Source organism: Salmo salar, chromosome 18 (assembly GCF_965601325.2).
Source record: "Salmo salar chromosome 18, fSalSal1, whole genome shotgun sequence".
Taxonomy (NCBI): domain Eukaryota; kingdom Metazoa; phylum Chordata; class Actinopteri; order Salmoniformes; family Salmonidae; genus Salmo; species Salmo salar.
Genome location: NC_138308.1, coordinates 102,348,764 through 102,368,562, shown reverse-complemented (window position 1 = coordinate 102,368,562; position 19,799 = coordinate 102,348,764). Strand labels below are relative to the sequence as shown.

The window sequence follows — 19,799 nt, the reverse complement described above, 5'->3', positions numbered from 1 at the left end:
CCAGTAGAGGACTGGTCACCCCTCAGAGCCTGGTTCCTCTCTACCCAGTACAGCCAGTAGAGGACTGGTCACCCCTCAGAGCCTGGTTCCCCTCTACCCAGTACAGCCAGTAGAGGACTGGTCACCCCTCAGAGCCTGGTTCCTCTGGTCTACCCAGTACAGCCAGTAGAGGACTGGTCACCCCTCAGAGCCTGGTTCCTCTCTACCCAGTACAGCCAGTAGAGGACTGGTCACCCCTCAGAGCCTGGTTCCTCTCTACCCAGTACAGCCAGTAGAGGACTGGTCACCCCTCAGAGCCTGGTTCCTCTCTACCCAGTACAGCCAGTAGAGGACTGGTCACCCCTCAGAGCCTGGTTCCTCTCTACCCAGTACAGCCAGTAGAGGACTGGTCACCCCTCAGAGCCTGGTTCCTCTGGTCTACCCAGTACAGCCAGTAGAGGACTGGTCACCCCTCAGAGCCTGGTTCCTCTCTACCCAGTACAGCCAGTAGAGGACTGGTCACCCCTCAGAGCCTGGTTCCTCTGGTCTACCCAGTACAGCCAGTAGAGGACTGGTCACCCCTCAGAGCCTGGTTCCTCTCTACCCAGTACAGCCAGTAGAGGACTGGTCACCCCTCAGAGCCTGGTTCCTCTCTACCCAGTACAGCCAGTAGAGGACTGGTCACCCCTCAGAGCCTGGTTCCTCTCTACCCAGTACAGCCAGTAGAGGACTGGTCACCCCTCAGAGCCTGGTTCCTCTGGTCTACCCAGTACAGCCAGTAGAGGACTGGTCACCCCTCAGAGCCTGGTTCCTCTGGTCTACCCAGTACAGCCAGCAGAGGACTGGTCACCCCTCAGAGCCTGGTTCCCCTCTACCCAGTACAGCCAGTAGAGGACTGGTCACCCCTCAGAGCCTGGTTCCTCTCTACCCAGTACAGCCAGTAGAGGACTGGTCACTCCTCAGAGCCTGGTTCCCCTCTACCCAGTACAGCCGGTAGAGGACTGGTCACCCCTCAGAGCCTGGTTCCTCTGGTCTACCCAGTACAGCCAGTAGAGAACTGGTCACCCCTCAGAGCCTGGTTCCTCTCTACCCAGTACAGCCAGTAGAGGAATGGTCACCCCTCAGAGCCTGGTTCCTCTCTACCCAGTACAGCCAGTAGAGGACTGGTCACCCCTCAGAGCCTGGTTCCTCTCTACCCAGTACAGCCAGTAGAGGACTGGTCACCCCTCAGAGCCTGGTTCCTCTCTACCCAGTACAGCCAGTAGAGGACTGGTCACCCCTCAGAGCCTGGTTCCTCTGGTCTACCCAGTACAGCCAGTAGAGGACTGGTCACCCCTCAGAGCCTGGTTCCTCTCTACCCAGTACAGCCAGTAGAGGACTGGTCACCCCTCAGAGCCTGGTTCCTCTGGTCTACCCAGTACAGCCAGTAGAGGACTGGTCACCCCTCAGAGCCTGGTTCCTCTCTACCCAGTACAGCCAGTAGAGGAATGGTCACCCCTCAGAGCCTGGTTCCTCTCTACCCAGTACAGCCAGTAGAGGACTGGTCACCCCTCAGAGCCTGGTTCCTCTCTACCCAGTACAGCCAGTAGAGGACTGGTCACCCCTCAGAGCCTGGTTCCTCTGGTCTACCCAGTACAGCCAGTGGAGGACTGGTCACCCCTCAGAGCCTGGTTCCTCTCTACCCAGTACAGCCAGTAGAGGACTGGTCACCCCTCAGAGCCTGGTTCCTCTGGTCTACCCAGTACAGCCAGTGGAGGACTGGTCACCCCTCAGAGCCTGGTTCCTCTCTACCCAGTACAGCCAGTAGAGGACTGGTCACCCCTCAGAGCCTGGTTCCTCTCTACCCAGTACAGCCAGTAGAGGACTGGCCACCCCTCAGATCCTGGTTCCTCTCTACCCAGTACAGCCAGTAGAGGACTGGTCACCCCTCAGAGCCTGGTTCCTCTCTACCCAGTACAGCCAGTAGAGGACTGGTCACCCCTCAGAGCCTGGTTCCTTTCTACCCAGTACAGCCAGTAGAGGACTGGTCACCCCTCAGAGCCTGGTTCCCCTCTACCCAGTACAGCCAGTAGAGGACTGGTCACCCCTCAGAGCCTGGTTCCTCTCTACCCAGTACAGCCAGTAGAGGACTGGTCACCCCTCAGAGCCTGGTTCCTCTCTACCCAGTACAGCCAGTAGAGGACTGGTCACCCCTCAGAGCCTGGTTCCTCTGGTCTACCCAGTACAGCCAGTAGAGGACTGGTCACCCCTCAGAGTGTGGTTCCTCTCTACCCAGTACAGCCAGTAGAGGACTGGCCACCCCTCAGAGCCTGGTTCCTCTGGTCTACCCAGTACAGCCAGTAGAGGACTGGTCACCCCTCAGAGCCTGGTTCCTCTGGTCTACCCAGTACAGCCAGTAGAGGACTGGTCACCCCTCAGAGCCTGGTTCCTCTCTACCCAGTACAGCCAGTAGAGGACTGGTCACCCCTCAGAGCCTGGTTCCTCTGGTCTACCCAGTACAGCCAGTAGAGGACTGGTCACCCCTCAGAGCCTGGTTCCTCTCTACCCAGTACAGCCAGTAGAGGACTGGTCACCCCTCAGAGCCTGGTTCCTCTGGTCTACCCAGTACAGCCAGTAGAGGACTGGTCACCCCTCAGAGCCTGGTTCCTCTCTACCCAGTACAGCCAGTAGAGGACTGGTCACCCCTCAGAGCCTGGTTCCTCTGGTCTACCCAGTACAGCCAGTAGAGGACTGGTCACCCCTCAGAGCCTGGTTCCTCTCTACCCAGTACAGCCAGTAGAGGAATGGTCACCCCTCAGAGCCTGGTTCCTCTCTACCCAGTACAGCCAGTAGAGGACTGGTCACCCCTCAGAGCCTGGTTCCTCTCTACCCAGTACAGCCAGTAGAGGACTGGTCACCCCTCAGAGCCTGGTTCCTCTGGTCTACCCAGTACAGCCAGTAGAGGACTGGTCACCCCTCAGAGCCTGGTTCCTCTGGTCTACCCAGTACAGCCAGCAGAGGACTGGTCACCCCTCAGAGCCTGGTTCCCCTCTACCCAGTACAGCCAGTAGAGGACTGGTCACCCCTCAGAGCCTGGTTCCTCTCTACCCAGTACAGCCAGTAGAGGACTGGTCACTCCTCAGAGCCTGGTTCCCCTCTACCCAGTACAGCCAGTAGAGGACTGGTCACCCCTCAGAGCCTGGTTCCTCTGGTCTACCCAGTACAGCCAGTAGAGAACTGGTCACCCCTCAGAGCCTGGTTCCTCTCTACCCAGTACAGCCAGTAGAGGAATGGTCACCCCTCAGAGCCTGGTTCCTCTCTACCCAGTACAGCCAGTAGAGGACTGGTCACCCCTCAGAGCCTGGTTCCTCTCTACCCAGTACAGCCAGTAGAGGACTGGTCACCCCTCAGAGCCTGGTTCCTCTCTACCCAGTACAGCCAGTAGAGGACTGGTCACCCCTCAGAGCCTGGTTCCTCTGGTCTACCCAGTACAGCCAGTAGAGGACTGGTCACCCCTCAGAGCCTGGTTCCTCTCTACCCAGTACAGCCAGTAGAGGACTGGTCACCCCTCAGAGCCTGGTTCCTCTGGTCTACCCAGTACAGCCAGTAGAGGACTGGTCACCCCTCAGAGCCTGGTTCCTCTCTACCCAGTACAGCCAGTAGAGGAATGGTCACCCCTCAGAGCCTGGTTCCTCTCTACCCAGTACAGCCAGTAGAGGACTGGTCACCCCTCAGAGCCTGGTTCCTCTCTACCCAGTACAGCCAGTAGAGGACTGGTCACCCCTCAGAGCCTGGTTCCTCTGGTCTACCCAGTACAGCCAGTGGAGGACTGGTCACCCCTCAGAGCCTGGTTCCTCTCTACCCAGTACAGCCAGTAGAGGACTGGTCACCCCTCAGAGCCTGGTTCCTCTCTACCCAGTACAGCCAGTAGAGGACTGGCCACCCCTCAGATCCTGGTTCCTCTCTACCCAGTACAGCCAGTAGAGGACTGGTCACCCCTCAGAGCCTGGTTCCTCTCTACCCAGTACAGCCAGTAGAGGACTGGTCACCCCTCAGAGCCTGGTTCCTTTCTACCCAGTACAGCCAGTAGAGGACTGGTCACCCCTCAGAGCCTGGTTCCCCTCTACCCAGTACAGCCAGTAGAGGACTGGTCACCCCTCAGAGCCTGGTTCCTCTCTACCCAGTACAGCCAGTAGAGGACTGGTCACCCCTCAGAGCCTGGTTCCTCTCTACCCAGTACAGCCAGTAGAGGACTGGTCACCCCTCAGAGCCTGGTTCCTCTGGTCTACCCAGTACAGCCAGTAGAGGACTGGTCACCCCTCAGAGTGTGGTTCCTCTCTACCCAGTACAGCCAGTAGAGGACTGGCCACCCCTCAGAGCCTGGTTCCTCTGGTCTACCCAGTACAGCCAGTAGAGGACTGGTCACCCCTCAGAGCCTGGTTCCTCTGGTCTACCCAGTACAGCCAGTAGAGGACTGGTCACCCCTCAGAGCCTGGTTCCTCTCTACCCAGTACAGCCAGTAGAGGACTGGTCACCCCTCAGAGCCTGGTTCCTCTGGTCTACCCAGTACAGCCAGTAGAGGACTGGTCACCCCTCAGTGCCTGGTTCCTCTCTACCCAGTACAGCCAGTAGAGGACTGGTCACCCCTCAGAGCCTGGTTCCTCTGGTCTACCCAGTACAGCCAGTAGAGGACTGGTCACCCCTCAGAGCCTGGTTCCTCTCTACCCAGTACAGCCAGTAGAGGACTGGTCACCCCTCAGAGCCTGGTTCCTCTGGTCTACCCAGTACAGCCAGTAGAGGACTGGTCACCCCTCAGAGCCTGGTTCCTCTCTACCCAGTACAGCCAGTAGAGGACTGGTCACCCCTCAGAGCCTGGTTCCTCTGGTCTACCCAGTACAGCCAGTAGAGGACTGGTCACCCCTCAGAGCCTGGTTCCTCTCTACCCAGTACAGCCAGTAGAGGAATGGTCACCCCTCAGAGCCTGGTTCCTCTCTACCCAGTACAGCCAGTAGAGGACTGGTCACCCCTCAGAGCCTGGTTCCTCTCTACCCAGTACAGCCAGTAGAGGACTGGTCACCCCTCAGAGCCTGGTTCCTCTGGTCTACCCAGTACAGCCAGTAGAGGACTGGTCACCCCTCAGAGCCTGGTTCCTCTGGTCTACCCAGTACAGCCAGCAGAGGACTGGTCACCCCTCAGAGCCTGGTTCCCCTCTACCCAGTACAGCCAGTAGAGGACTGGTCACCCCTCAGAGCCTGGTTCCTCTCTACCCAGTACAGCCAGTAGAGGACTGGTCACTCCTCAGAGCCTGGTTCCCCTCTACCCAGTACAGCCAGTAGAGGACTGGTCACCCCTCAGAGCCTGGTTCCTCTGGTCTACCCAGTACAGCCAGTAGAGGACTGGTCACCCCTCAGAGCCTGGTTCCTCTCTACCCAGTACAGCCAGTAGAGGAATGGTCACCCCTCAGAGCCTGGTTCCTCTCTACCCAGTACAGCCAGTAGAGGACTGGTCACCCCTCAGAGCCTGGTTCCTCTCTACCCAGTACAGCCAGTAGAGGACTGGTCACCCCTCAGAGCCTGGTTCCTCTCTACCCAGTACAGCCAGTAGAGGACTGGTCACCCCTCAGAGCCTGGTTCCTCTGGTCTACCCAGTACAGCCAGTAGAGGACTGGTCACCCCTCAGAGCCTGGTTCCTCTCTACCCAGTACAGCCAGTAGAGGACTGGTCACCCCTCAGAGCCTGGTTCCTCTGGTCTACCCAGTACAGCCAGTAGAGGACTGGTCACCCCTCAGAGCCTGGTTCCTCTCTACCCAGTACAGCCAGTAGAGGAATGGTCACCCCTCAGAGCCTGGTTCCTCTCTACCCAGTACAGCCAGTAGAGGACTGGTCACCCCTCAGAGCCTGGTTCCTCTCTACCCAGTACAGCCAGTAGAGGACTGGTCACCCCTCAGAGCCTGGTTCCTCTGGTCTACCCAGTACAGCCAGTGGAGGACTGGTCACCCCTCAGAGCCTGGTTCCTCTCTACCCAGTACAGCCAGTAGAGGACTGGTCACCCCTCAGAGCCTGGTTCCTCTCTACCCAGTACAGCCAGTAGAGGACTGGCCACCCCTCAGATCCTGGTTCCTCTCTACCCAGTACAGCCAGTAGAGGACTGGTCACCCCTCAGAGCCTGGTTCCTCTCTACCCAGTACAGCCAGTAGAGGACTGGTCACCCCTCAGAGCCTGGTTCCTTTCTACCCAGTACAGCCAGTAGAGGACTGGTCACCCCTCAGAGCCTGGTTCCCCTCTACCCAGTACAGCCAGTAGAGGACTGGTCACCCCTCAGAGCCTGGTTCCTCTCTACCCAGTACAGCCAGTAGAGGACTGGTCACCCCTCAGAGCCTGGTTCCTCTCTACCCAGTACAGCCAGTAGAGGACTGGTCACCCCTCAGAGCCTGGTTCCTCTGGTCTACCCAGTACAGCCAGTAGAGGACTGGTCACCCCTCAGAGTGTGGTTCCTCTCTACCCAGTACAGCCAGTAGAGGACTGGCCACCCCTCAGAGCCTGGTTCCTCTGGTCTACCCAGTACAGCCAGTAGAGGACTGGTCACCCCTCAGAGCCTGGTTCCTCTGGTCTACCCAGTACAGCCAGTAGAGGACTGGTCACCCCTCAGAGCCTGGTTCCTCTCTACCCAGTACAGCCAGTAGAGGACTGGTCACCCCTCAGAGCCTGGTTCCTCTGGTCTACCCAGTACAGCCAGTAGAGGACTGGTCACCCCTCAGTGCCTGGTTCCTCTCTACCCAGTACAGCCAGTAGAGGACTGGTCACCCCTCAGAGCCTGGTTCCTCTGGTCTACCCAGTACAGCCAGTAGAGGACTGGTCACCCCTCAGAGCCTGGTTCCTCTCTACCCAGTACAGCCAGTAGAGGACTGGTCACCCCTCAGAGCCTGGTTCCTCTGGTCTACCCAGTACAGCCAGTAGAGGACTGGTCACCCCTCAGAGCCTGGTTCCTCTCTACCCAGTACAGCCAGTAGAGGACTGGTCACCCCTCAGAGCCTGGTTCCTCTGGTCTACCCAGTACAGCCAGTAGAGGACTGGTCACCCCTCATAGCCTGGTTCCTCTCTACCCAGTACAGCCAGTAGAGGACTGGTCACACCTCAGAGCCTGGTTCCTCTGGTCTACCCAGTACAGCCAGTAGAGGACTGGCCACCCCTCAGAGCCTGGTTCCTCTCTACCCAGTACAGCCAGTAGAGGACTGGTCACCCCTCAGAGCCTGGTTCCTCTGGTCTACCCAGTACAGCCAGTAGAGGACTGGTCACCCCTCAGAGCCTGGTTCCTCTCTACCCAGTACAGCCAGTAGAGGAATGGTCACCCCTCAGAGCCTGGTTCCTCTCTACCCAGTACAGCCAGTAGAGGACTGGTCACCCCTCAGAGCCTGGTTCCTCTCTACCCAGTACAGCCAGTAGAGGACTGGTCACCCCTCAGAGCCTGGTTCCTCTGGTCTACCCAGTACAGCCAGTAGAGGACTGGTCACCCCTCAGAGCCTGGTTCCTCTCTACCCAGTACAGCCAGTAGAGGACTGGTCACCCCTCAGAGCCTGGTTCCTCTCTACCCAGTACAGCCAGTAGAGGACTGGTCACCCCTCAGAGCCTGGTTCCTCTCTACCCAGTACAGCCAGTAGAGGACTGGTCACCCCTCAGAGCCTGGTTCCTCTCTACCCAGTACAGCCAGTAGAGGACTGGTAACCCCTCAGAGCCTGGTTCCTCTGGTCTACCCAGTACAGCCAGTGGAGGACTGGTCACCCCTCAGAGCCTGGTTCCTCTCTACCCAGTACAGCCAGTAGAGGACTGGTCACCCCTCAGAGCCTGGTTCCTCTGGTCTACCCAGTACAGCCAGCAGAGGACTGGTCACCCCTCAGAGCCTGGTTCCTCTCTACCCAGTACAGCCAGTAGAGGACTGGTCACCCCTCAGAGCCTGGTTCCTCTCTACCCAGTACAGCCAGTAGAGGACTGGTCACCCCTCAGAGCCTGGTTCCTCTCTACCCAGTACAGCCAGTAGAGGACTGGCCACCCCTCAGATCCTGGTTCCTCTCTATCCAGTACAGCCAGTAGAGGACTGGTCACCCCTCAGAGCCTGGTTCCTTTCTACCCAGTACAGCCAGTAGAGGACTGGTCACCCCTCAGAGCCTGGTTCCTCTCTACCCAGTACAGCCAGTAGAGGACTGGTCACCCCTCAGAGCCTGGTTCCTCTGGTCTACCCAGTACAGCCAGTAGAGGACTGGTCACCCCTCAGAGCGTGGTTCCTCTCTACCCAGTACAGCCAGTAGAGGACTGGCCACCCCTCAGAGCCTGGTTCCTCTGGTCTACCCAGTACAGCCAGTAGAGGACTGGTCACCCCTCAGAGCCTGGTTCCTCTGGTCTACCCAGTACAGCCAGTAGAGGACTGGTCACCCCTCAGAGCCTGGTTCCTTTCTACCCAGTACAGCCAGTAGAGGACTGGTCACCCCTCAGAGCCTGGTTCCTCTGGTCTACCCAGTACAGCCAGTAGAGGACTGGTCACCCCTCAGAGCCTGGTTCCTCTGGTCTACCCAGTACAGCCAGTAGAGGACTGGTCACCCCTCAGAGCCTGGTTCCTCTCTAACCAGTACAGCCAGTAGAGGACTGGTCACCCCTCATAGCCTGGTTCCTCTGGTCTACCCAGTACAGCCAGTAGAGGACTGGTCACCCCTCAGAGCCTGGTTCCTCTGGTCTACCCAGTACAGCCAGTAGAGGACTGGTCACCCCTCAGAACCTGGTTCCTCTGGTCTACCCAGTACAGCCAGTAGAGGACTGGTCACCCCTCAGAGCCTGGTTCCTCTGGTCTACCCAGTACAGCCAGTAGAGGACTGGTCACCCCTCAGAGCCTGGTTCCTCTGGTCTACCCAGTACAGCCAGTAGAGGACTGGTCACCCCTCAGAGCCTGGTTCCTCTCTACCCAGTACAGCCAGTAGAGGACTGGTCACCCCTCAGAGCCTGGTTCCTCTGGTCTACCCAGTACAGCCAGTAGAGGACTGGTCACCCCTCAGAGCCTGGTTCCTCTCTACCCAGTACAGCCAGTAGAGGACTGGTCACCCCTCAGAGCCTGGTTCCTCTGGTCTACCCAGTACAGCCAGTAGAGGACTGGTCACCCCTCAGAGCCTGGTTCCTCTGGTCTACCCAGTACAGCCAGTAGAGGACTGGTCACCCCTCAGAGCCTGGTTCCTCTGGTCTACCCAGTACAGCCAGTAGAGGTTCTTACCCAGGTGATAGACTAGATAAGGTTTATATTCCAGTGATATGTAACCAGAGGTAGAGAGGTTCTTACCCAGGTGATAGACTAGATCAGGTTTATATTCCAGTGATATGTAACCAGAGGTAGAGAGGTTCTTACCCAGGTGATTGACTAGATAAGGTTTATATTCCAGTTATATGTAACCAGAGGTAGAGAGGTTCTTACCCAGGTGATAGACTAGATAAGGTTTATATTCCAGTGATATGTAACCAGAGGTAGAGAGGTTCTTACCCAGGTGATAGACTAGATAAGGTTTATATTCCAGTGATATGTAACCAGAGGTAGAGAGGTTCTTACCCAGGTGATAGACTAGATAAGGTTTATATTCCAGTGATATGTAACCAGAGGTAGAGAGGTTCTTACCCAGGTGATAGACTAGATAAGGTTTATATTCCAGTGATATGTAACCAGAGGTAGAGAGGTTCTTACCCAGGTGATAGACTAGATCAGGTTTATATTCCAGTGATATGTAACCAGAGGTAGAGAGGTTCTTACCCAGGTGATAGACTAGATAAGGTTTATATTCCAGTGATATGTAACCAGAGGTAGAGAGGTTCTTACCCAGGTGATAGACTAGATAAGGTTTATATTCCAGTGATATGTAACCAGAGGTAGAGAGGTTCTTACCCAGGTGATAGACTAGATCAGGTTTATATTCCAGTGATATGTAACCAGAGGTAGAGAGGTTCTTACCCAGGTGATAGACTAGATAAGGTTTATATTCCAGTGATATGTAACCAGAGGTAGAGAGGTTCTTACCCAGGTGATAGACTAGATAAGGTTTATATTCTAGTGATATGTAACCAGAGGTAGAGAGGTTCTTACCCAGGTGATAGACTAGATAAGGTTTATATTCCAGTGATATGTAACCAGAGGTAGAGAGGTTCTTACCCAGGTGATAGACTAGATAAGGTTTATATTCCAGTGATATGTAACCAGAGGTAGAGAGGTTCTTACCCAGGTGATAGACTAGATCAGGTTTATATTCCAGTGATATGTAACCAGAGGTAGAGAGGTTCTTACCCAGGTGATAGACTAGATAAGGTTTATATTCCAGTGATATGTAACCAGAGGTAGAGAGGTTCTTACCCAGGTGATAGACTAGATCAGGTTTATATTCCAGTGATATGTAACCAGAGGTAGAGAGGTTCTTACCCAGGTGATAGACTAGATCAGGTTTATATTCCAGTGATATGTAACCAGAGGTAGAGAGGTTCTTACCCAGGTGATAGACTAGATAAGGTTTATATTCCAGTGATATGTAACCAGAGGTAGAGAGGTTCTTACCCAGGTCTTTGACAGCGTCAGGTTCCAGATCCAGTAGAATCCTGTAAAATGCTGATTTCACTCTTGTTGTGTTTTCTGCTTCTTCTAGGGCCAAGAACAACAGTCTCATCTGGTCCTGGCTGGTCGCAGCAGCACTGATCTGAGAGTTCATCTCATCAGGGATCAAGTCCTTCTGGTGCAGCTCAGATGCTATGGATTTCCCCTCGGAAACCCTCTGAATGAGGTGATCCTTGTGTCTGTCCACAAACCAGGCTTCACCTAGACAGGAGAGAAAACAGATGTAGAGTTATATACTGTAGAACAAGAGGACATTACTAGTCAGGTTAGATGTAGAGTTATATACTGTAGAACAAGAGGACATTACTAGTCAGGTTAGATGTAGAGTTATATACTGTAGAACAAGAGGACATTACTAGACAGGTTAGATGTAGAGTTATATACTGTAGAACAAGAGGACATTACTAGTCAGGTTAGATGTAGAGTTATATACTGTAGAACAAGAGGACATTACTAGTCAGGTTAGATGTAGAGTTATATACTGTAGAACAAGAGGACATTACTAGTCAGGTTAGATGTAGAGTTATATACTGTAGAACAAGACAAAACCATGAGGTCTGTGATTAACAGTTGACCCATCAGTATTATAGTAATAAACCATGAGGTCTGTGATTAACAGTTGACCCATCAGTATTATAGTAATAAACCATGAGGTCTGTGATTAACAGTTGACCCATCAGTATTATAGTAATAAACCATGAGGTCTGTGATTAACAGTTGACCCATCAGTATTATAGTAATAAACCATGAGGTCTGTGATTAACAGTTGACCCATCAGTATTATAGTAATAATCATAATCTCTTTATGTGAAACTCTAACAAGACAACAGCCCACTTACTTTGTTCTTCCAATCGTTGTCTTTGCTTCTCTGTAGACAAAAGACAACAAATGTGTAAAAGCACAATAGTAAAAAGTACAATAATAATTAATAATCATTAAAAGCCTGGATGTCTGTTCCACGCGGTAATCTAATTAGCATAATGCTAAACTAAACTCTGACTTTAGTGTCTGGGGGTCTAAAAAGGTAATTCACCCGTTTTGCTCTACAAGCTTCACACTGGTACCTATATATAGTTATATCCTGATCCAATACAGGACTGAAGGTAACCTGGTATAAATGAATAGAGTCTAATGGACAGGATATGGATCATTCCTAGTTATATCCTGATCTAATACAGGACTGAAGGTAACCTGGTATAAATGAATAGAGTCTAATGGACAGGATATGGATCATTCCTAGTTATATCCTGATCTAATACAGGACTGGTCTGAAGGTGACCTGGTATAAATGAATAGAGTCTAATGGACAGGATATGGATCATTCCTAGTTATATCCTGATCCAATACAGGACTGGTCTGAAGGTAACCTGGTATAAATGAATAGAGTCTAATGGACAGGATATGGATCATTCCTAGTTATATCCTGGTCACCCCTCAGAGCCTGGTTCCTCTCTACCCAGTACAGCCAGTAGAGGACTGGTCACCCCTCAGAGCCTGGTTCCTCTGGTCTACCCAGTACAGCCAGTAGAGGACTGGTCACCCCTCAGAGCCTGGTTCCTCTGGTCTACCCAGTACAGCCAGTAGAGGACTGGTCACCCCTCAGAGCCTGGTTCCTCTGGTCTACCCAGTACAGCCAGTAGAGGACTGGTCACCCCTCAGAGCCTGGTTCCTCTGGTCTACCCAGTACAGCCAGTAGAGGACTGGTCACCCCTCAGAGCCTGGTTCCTCTCTACCCAGTACAGCCAGTAGAGGACTGGTCACCCCTCAGAGCCTGGTTCCTCTCTACCCAGTACAGCCAGTAGAGGACTGGTCACCCCTCAGAGCCTGGTTCCTCTGGTCTACCCAGTACAGCCAGTAGAGGACTGGTCACCCCTCAAAGCCTGGTTCCTCTGGTCTACCCAGTACAGCCAGTAGAGGACTGGTCACCCCTCAGAGCCTGGTTCCTCTGGTCTATCCAGTACAGCCAGTAGAGGACTGGTCACCCCTCAGAGCCTGGTTCCTCTCTACCCAGTACATCCAGTAGAGGACTGGTCACCCCTCAGAGCCTGGTTACTCTCTACCCAGTACAGCCAGTAGAGGACTGGTCACCCCTCAGAGCCTGGTTCCTCTGGTCTACCCAGTACAGCTAGTAGAGGACTGGACACCCCTCAGAGCCTGGTTCCTCTCTACCCAGTACAGCCAGTAGAGGACTGGTCACCCCTCAGAGCCTGGTTCCTCTGGTCTACCCAGTACAGCCAGTAGAGGACTGGACACCCCTCAGAGCCTGGTTCCTCTCTACCCAGTACAGCCAGTAGAGGACTGGTCACCCCTCAGAGCCTGGTTCCTCTGGTCTACCCAGTACAGCCAGTAGAGGACTGGTCACCCCTCAGAGCCTGGTTCCTCTGGTCTACCCAGTACAGCCAGTAGAGGACTGGACACCCCTCAGAGCCTGGTTCCTCTCTACCCAGTACAGCCAGTAGAGGACTGGTCACCCCTCAGAGCCTGGTTCCTCTGGTCTACCCAGTACAGCCAGTAGAGGACTGGTCACCCCTCAGAGCCTGGTTCCTCTGGTCTACCCAGTACAGCTAGTAGAGGACTGGACACCCCTCAGAGCCTGGTTCCTCTCTACCCAGTACAGCCAGTAGAGTACTGGTCACCCCTCAGAGCCTGGTTCCTCTGCTCTACCCAGTACAGCCAGTAGAGGACTGGTCACCCCTCAGAGCCTGGTTCCTCTCTACCCAGTACAGCCAGTAGAGGACTGGCCACCCCTCAGAGCCTGGTTCCTCTGGTCCACCCAGTACAGCCAGTAGAGGACTGGTCACCCCTCAGAGCCTGGTTCCTCTCTACCCAGTACAGCCAGTAGAGGACTGGTCACCCCTCAGAGCCTGGTTCCTCTGGTCTACCCAGTAAAGTCAGTAGAGGACTGGTCACCCCTCAGAGCCTGGTTCCTCTGGTCTACCCAGTACAGCCAGTAGAGGACTGGTCACCCCTTAGAGCCTGGTTCCTCTCTACCCAGTACAGCCAGTAGAGGACTGGTCACCCCTCAGAGCCTGGTTCCTCTGGTCTACCCAGTACAGCCAGTAGAGGACTGGTCACCCCTCAGAGCCTGGTTCCTCTGGTCTACCCAGTACAGCCAGTAGAGGACTGGTCACCCCTCAGAGCCTGGTTCCTCTGGTCTACCCAGTACAGCCAGTAGAGGACTGGTCACCCCTCAGAGCCTGGTTCCTCTGGTCTACCCAGTACAGCCAGTAGAGGACTGGTCACCCCTCAGAGCCTGGTTCCTCTGGTCCACCCAGTACAGCCAGTAGAGGACTGGTCACCCCTCAGAGCCTGGTTCCTCTGGTCTACCCAGTACAGCCAGTAGAGGACTGGTCACCCCTCAGAGCCTGGTTCCTCTCTACCCAGTACAGCCAGTAGAGAACTGGTCACCCCTCAGAGCCTGGTTCCTCTGGTCTACCCAGTACAGCCAGTAGAGGACTGGTCACCCCTCAGAGCCTGGTTCCTCTCTACCCAGTACAGCCAGTAGAGGACTGGTCACCCCTCAGAGCCTGGTTCCTCTCTACCCAGTACAGCCAGTAGAGGACTGGTCACCCCTCAGAGCCTGGTTCCTCTGGTCTACCCAGTAAAGTCAGTAGAGGACTGATCACCCCTCAGAGTCTGGTTCCTCTCTACCCAGTACAGCCAGTAGAGGACTGGTCACCCCTCAGAGCCTGGTTCCTCTCTACCCAGTACAGCCAGTAGAGGACTGGTCACCCCTCAGAGCCTGGTTCCTCTCTACCCAGTACAGCCAGTAGAGGACTGGTCACCCCTCAGAGCCTGGTTCCTCTGGTCTACCCAGTACAGCCAGTAGAGGACTGGTCACCCCTCAGAGCCTGGTTTCTCTGGTCTACCCAGTACAGCCAGTAGAGGACTGGTCACCCCTCAGAGCCTGGTTCCTCTCTACCCAGTACAGCCAGTAGAGGACTGGTCACCCCTCAGAGCCTGGTTCCTCTCTACCCAGTACAGCCACTAGAGGACTGGTCACCCCTCAGAGCCTGGTTCCTCTGGTCTACCCAGTACAGCCAGTAGAGGACTGGTCACCCCTCAGAACCTGGTTCCTCTGGTCTACCCAGTACAGCCAGTAGAGGACTGGTCACCCCTCAGAGCCTGGTTCCTCTCTACCCAGTACAGCCACTAGAGGACTGGTCAACCCTCAGAGCCTGGTTCCTCTGGTCTACCCAGTACAGCCAGTAGAGGACTGGTCACCCCTCAGAACCTGGTTCCTCTGGTCTACCCAGTACAGCCAGTAGAGGACTGGTCACCCCTCAGAGCCTGGTTCCTCTCTACCCAGTACAGCCAGTAGAGGACTGGTCACCCCTCAGAGCCTGGTTCCTCTCTACCCAGTACAGCCAGTAGAGGACTTGTCACCCCTCAGAGCCTAGTTCCTCTGGTATATCAAGTACAGCCAGTAGAGGACTGGTCACCCCTCAGAGCCTGGTTCCTCTGGTCTACCCAGTACAGCCAGTAGAGGACTGGTCACCCCTCAGAGCCTGGTTCCTCTCTACCCAGTACAGCCACTAGAGGACTGGTCAACCCTCAGAGCCTGGTTCCTCTGGTCTACCCAGTACAGCCAGTAGAGGACTGGTCACCCCTCAGAACCTGGTTCCTCTGGTCTACCCAGTACAGCCAGTAGAGGACTGGTCACCCCTCAGAGCCTGTTTCCTCTCTACCCAGTACAGCCAGTAGAGGACTGGTCACCCCTCAGAGCCTGGTTCCTCTGGTCTACCCAGTTAAGTCAGTAGAGGACTGGTCACCCCTCAGAGCCTAGTTCCTCTGGTATATCAAGTACAGCCAGTAGAGGACTGGTCACCCCTCAGAGCCTGGTTCCTCTCTACCCAGTACAGCCAGTAGAGGACTGGTCACCCCTCAGAGCCTGGTTCCTCTGGTCTACCCAGTACAGCCAGTAGAGGACTGGTCACCCCTCAGAGCCTGGTTCCTCTGGTCTACCCAGTACAGCCAGTAGAGGACTGGTCACCCCTCAGAGCCTGGTTCCTCTGGTCTACCCAGTACAGCCAGTAGAGGACTGGTCACCCCTCAGAGCCTGGTTCCTCTGGTCTACCCAGTACAGCCAGTAGAGGACTGGTCACCCCTCAGAGCCTGGTTCCTCTGGTCTACCCAGTACAGCCAGTAGAGGACTGGTCACCCCTCAGAGCCTGGTTCCTCTCTACCCAGTACAGCCAGTAGAGGACTGGTCACCCCTCAGAGCCTGGTTCCTCTCTACCCAGTACAGCCAGTAGAGGACTTGTCACCCCTCAGAGCCTGGTTCCTCTGGTCTACCCAGTAAAGTCAGTAGAGGACTGATCACCCCTCAGAGTCTGGTTCCTCTCTACGCAGTACAGCCAGTAGAGGACTTGTCACCCCTCAGAGCCTGGTTCCTCTGGTCTACCCAGTACAGCCAGTAGAGGACTGTTCACCCCTCAGAGCCTGGTTCCTCTCTACCCAGTACAGCCAGTAGAGGACTGATCACCCCTCAGAGCCTGGTTCCTCTGGTCTACCCAGTACAGCCAGTAGAGGACTGGTCACCCCTCAGAGCCTAGTTCCTCTGGTATATCAAGTACAGCCAGTAGAGGACTGGTCACCCCTCAGAGCCTGGTTCCTCTCTACCCAGTACAGCCAGTAGAGGACTGGTCACCCCTCAGAGCCTGGTTCCTCTGGTCTACCCAGTACAGCCAGTAGAGGACTGGTCACCCCTCAGAGCCTGGTTCCTCTGGTCTACCCAGTACAGCCAGTAGAGGACTGGTCACCCCTCAGAGCCTGGTTCCTCTGGTCTACCCAGTACAGCCAGTAGAGGACTGGTCACCCCTCAGAGCCTGGTTCCTCTGGTCTACCCAGTACAGCCAGTAGAGGACTGGTCACCCCTCAGAGCCTGGTTCCTCTCTACCCAGTACAGCCAGTAGAGGACTGGTCACCCCTCAGAGCCTGGTTCCTCTCTACCCAGTACAGCCAGTAGAGGACTGGTCACCCCTCAGAGCCTGGTTCATCTGGTCTACCCAGTACAGCCAGTAGAGGACTGGTCACCCCTCAGAGCCTGGTTCCTCTCTACCCAGTACAGCCAGTAGAGGACTGGTCACCCCTCAGAGCCTGGTTCCTCTCTACCCAGTACAGCCAGTAGAGGACTGGTCACCCCTCAGAGCCTGGTTCCACTGGTCTACCCAGTACAGCCAGTAGAGAACTGGTCACCCTTCAGAGCCTGGTTCCTCTGGTCTACCCAGTACAGCCAGTAGAGGACTGGTCACCCCTCAGAGCCTGGTTCCTCTCTACCCAGTACAGCCAGTAGAGGACTGGTCACCCCTCAGAGCCTGGTTCCTCTCTACCCAGTACAGCCAGTAGAGGACTGGTCACCACTCAGAGCCTGGTTCCTCTCTATCCAGTACAGCCAGTAGAGGACTGGTCACCCCTCAGAGCATGGTTCCTCTGGTCTAACCAGTACAGCCAATAGAGGACTGGTCACCCCTCAGAGCCTGGTTCCTCTCTACCCAGTACAGCCAGTAGAGGACTGGTCACCCCTCAGAGCCTGGTTCCTCTGGTCTACCCAGTACAGCCACTAGAGGACTGGTCACCCCTCAGAGCCTGGTTCCTGTCTACCCAGTACAGCCAGTAGAGGACTGGTCACCCCTCAGAGCCTGGTTCCTCTCTACCCAGTACAGCCAGTAGAGGACTGGTCACCCCTCAGAGCCTGGTTCCTCTCTACCCAGTACAGCCAGTAGAGGAATGGTCACCCCTCAGAGCCTGGTTCCTCTCTACCCAGTACAGCCAGTAGAGGACTGGTCACCCCTCAGAGCCTGGTTCCTCTGGTCTACCCAGTACAGCCAGTAGAGGACTGGTCACCCCTCAGAGCCTGGTTCCTCTGGTCTACCCAGTACAGCCAGTAGAGGACTGGTCACCCCTCAGAGCCTGGTTCCTCTCTACCCAGTACAGCCAGTAGAGGACTGGTCACCCCTCAGAGCCTGGTTCCTCTGGTCTACCCAGTACAGCCACTAGAGGACTGGTCACCCCTCAGAGCCTGGTTCCTGTCTACCCAGTACAGCCAGTAGAGGACTGGTCACCCCTCAGAGCCTGGTTCCTCTCTACCCAGTACAGCCAGTAGAGGACTGGTCACCCCTCAGAGCCTGGTTCCTCTGGTCTACCCAGTACAGCCAGTAGAGGACTGGTCACCCCTCAGAGCCTGGTTCCTCTCTACCCAGTACAGCCAGTAGAGGACTGGTCACCCCTCAGAGCCTGGTTCCTCTGGTCTACCCAGTACAGCCAGTAGAGTACTGGTCACCCCTCAGAGCCTGGTTCCTCTGGTCTACCCAGTACAGCCAGTAGAGGACTGGTCACCCCTCAGAGCCTGGTTCCTCTCTACCCAGTACAACCAGTAGAGTACTGGTCACCCCTCAGAGCCTGGTTCCTCTCTACCCAGTACAGCCAGTAGAGGACTGGTCACCCCTCAGAGCCTGGTTCCTCTGGTCTACCCAGTACAGCCAGTAGAGGACTGGTCACCCCTCAGAGCCTGGTTCCTCTGGTCTACCCAGTACAGCCAGTAGAGGACTGGTCACCCCTCAGAGCCTGGTTCCTCTGGTCTACCCAGTACAGCCAGTAGAGGACTGGTCACCCTTCAGAGCCTGGTTCCTCTCTACCCAGTACAGCCAGTAGAGGACTGGTCACCCCTCAGAGCCTGGTTCCTCTGGTCTACCCAGTACAGCCAGTAGAGGTCTGGTCACCCCTCAGAGCCTGGTTCCTCTCTACCCAGTACAGCCAGTAGAGTACTGGTCAACCCTCAGAGCCTGGTTCCTCTGGTCTACCCAGTACAGCCAGTAGAGGACTGGTCACCCCTCAGAGCGTGGTTCCTCTCTACCCAGTACAGCCAGTAGAGGACTGGTCAACCCTCAGAGCCTGGTTCCTCTGGTCTACCCAGTACAGCCAGTAGAGGACTGGTCACCCCTCAGAGACTGGTTCCTCTCTACCCAGTACAGCCAGTAGAGGACTGGTCACCCCTCAGAGCCTGGTTCCTCTGGTCTAACCAGTACAGCCAATAGAGGACTGGTCACCCCTCAGAGCCTGGTTCCTCTGGTCTACCCAGTACAGCCAGTAGAGGACTGGTCACCCCTCAGAGCCTGGTTCCTCTGGTCTACCCAGAACAGCCAGTAGAGTACTGGTCACCCCTCAGAGCCTGGTTCCTCTGGTCTACCCAGTACAGCCAGTAGAGGACTGGTCACCCCTCAGAGCCTGGTTCCTTTCTACCCAGTACAGCCAGTAGAGGACTGGTCACCCCTCAGAGCCTGGTTCCTCTCTACCCAGTACAGCCAGTAGAGGACTGGTCACCCCTCAGAGCCTGGTTCCTCTGGTCTACCCAGTACAGCCAGTAGAGGACTGGTCACCCCTCAGAGCCTGGTTCCTCTGGTCTACCCAGTACAGCCAGTAGAGGACTGGTCACCCCTCAGAGCCTGGTTCCTCTCTACCCAGTACAGCCAGTAGAGGACTGGTCACCCCTCAGAGCCTGGTTCCTCTGGTCTACCCAGTACAGCCAGTAGAGAACTGGTCACCCCTCAGAGCCTGGTTCCTCTGGTCTACCCAGTACAGCCAGTAGAGGACTGGTCACCCCTCAGAGCCTGGTTCCTCTCTACCCAGTACAGCCAGTAGAGGACTGGTCACCCCTCAGAGCCTGGTTCCTCTGGTCTACCCAGTACAGCCAGTAGAGGACTGGTCACCCCTCAGAGCCTGGTTCCTCTCTACCCAGTACAGCCAGTAGAGGACTGGTCACCCCTCAGAGCCTGGTTCCTCTGGTCTACCCAGTACAGCCAGTAGAGGACTGGTCACCCCTCAGAGCCTGGTTCCTCTCTACCCAGTACAGCCAGTAGAGGACTGGCCACCCCTCAGAGCCTGGTTCCTCTGGTCTACCCAGTACAGCCAGTAGAGGACTGGTCACCCCTCAGAGCCTGGTTCCTCTCTACCCAGTACAGCCAGTAGAGGACTGGTCACCCCTCAGAGCCTGGTTCCTCTGGTCTACCCAGTACAGCCAGTAGAGGACTGGTCACCCCTCAGAGCCTGGTTCCTCTCTACCCAGTACAGCCAGTAGAGGACTGGTCACCCCTCAGAGCCTGGTTCCTCTGGTCTACCCAGTACAGCCAGTAGAGGACTGGTCACCCCTCAGAGCCTGGTTCCTCTGGTCTACCCAGTACAGCCAGTAGAGGACTGGTCACCCCTCAGAGCC

The 19,799-nt window shown here is 55.5% G+C and overlaps 1 protein-coding gene across 1 annotated transcript in view; it reads right to left on the bottom strand.

Annotated features, from left to right (window-relative positions):
• Positions 1-19,799, bottom strand: part of LOC106591299 (uncharacterized) — a 105,905-nt gene that overhangs the window by 24,906 nt on the left and 61,200 nt on the right. Inside the window, exons 8-9 of the mRNA XM_082964613.1 lie at positions 11,427-11,456; positions 10,531-10,788 (exon numbers count right to left, since the gene is read on the bottom strand). Of these exons, the coding sequence (XP_082820739.1) occupies positions 10,531-10,788; positions 11,427-11,456 (288 nt within the window). The remainder of the gene's footprint in view (positions 1-10,530; positions 10,789-11,426; positions 11,457-19,799) is intronic.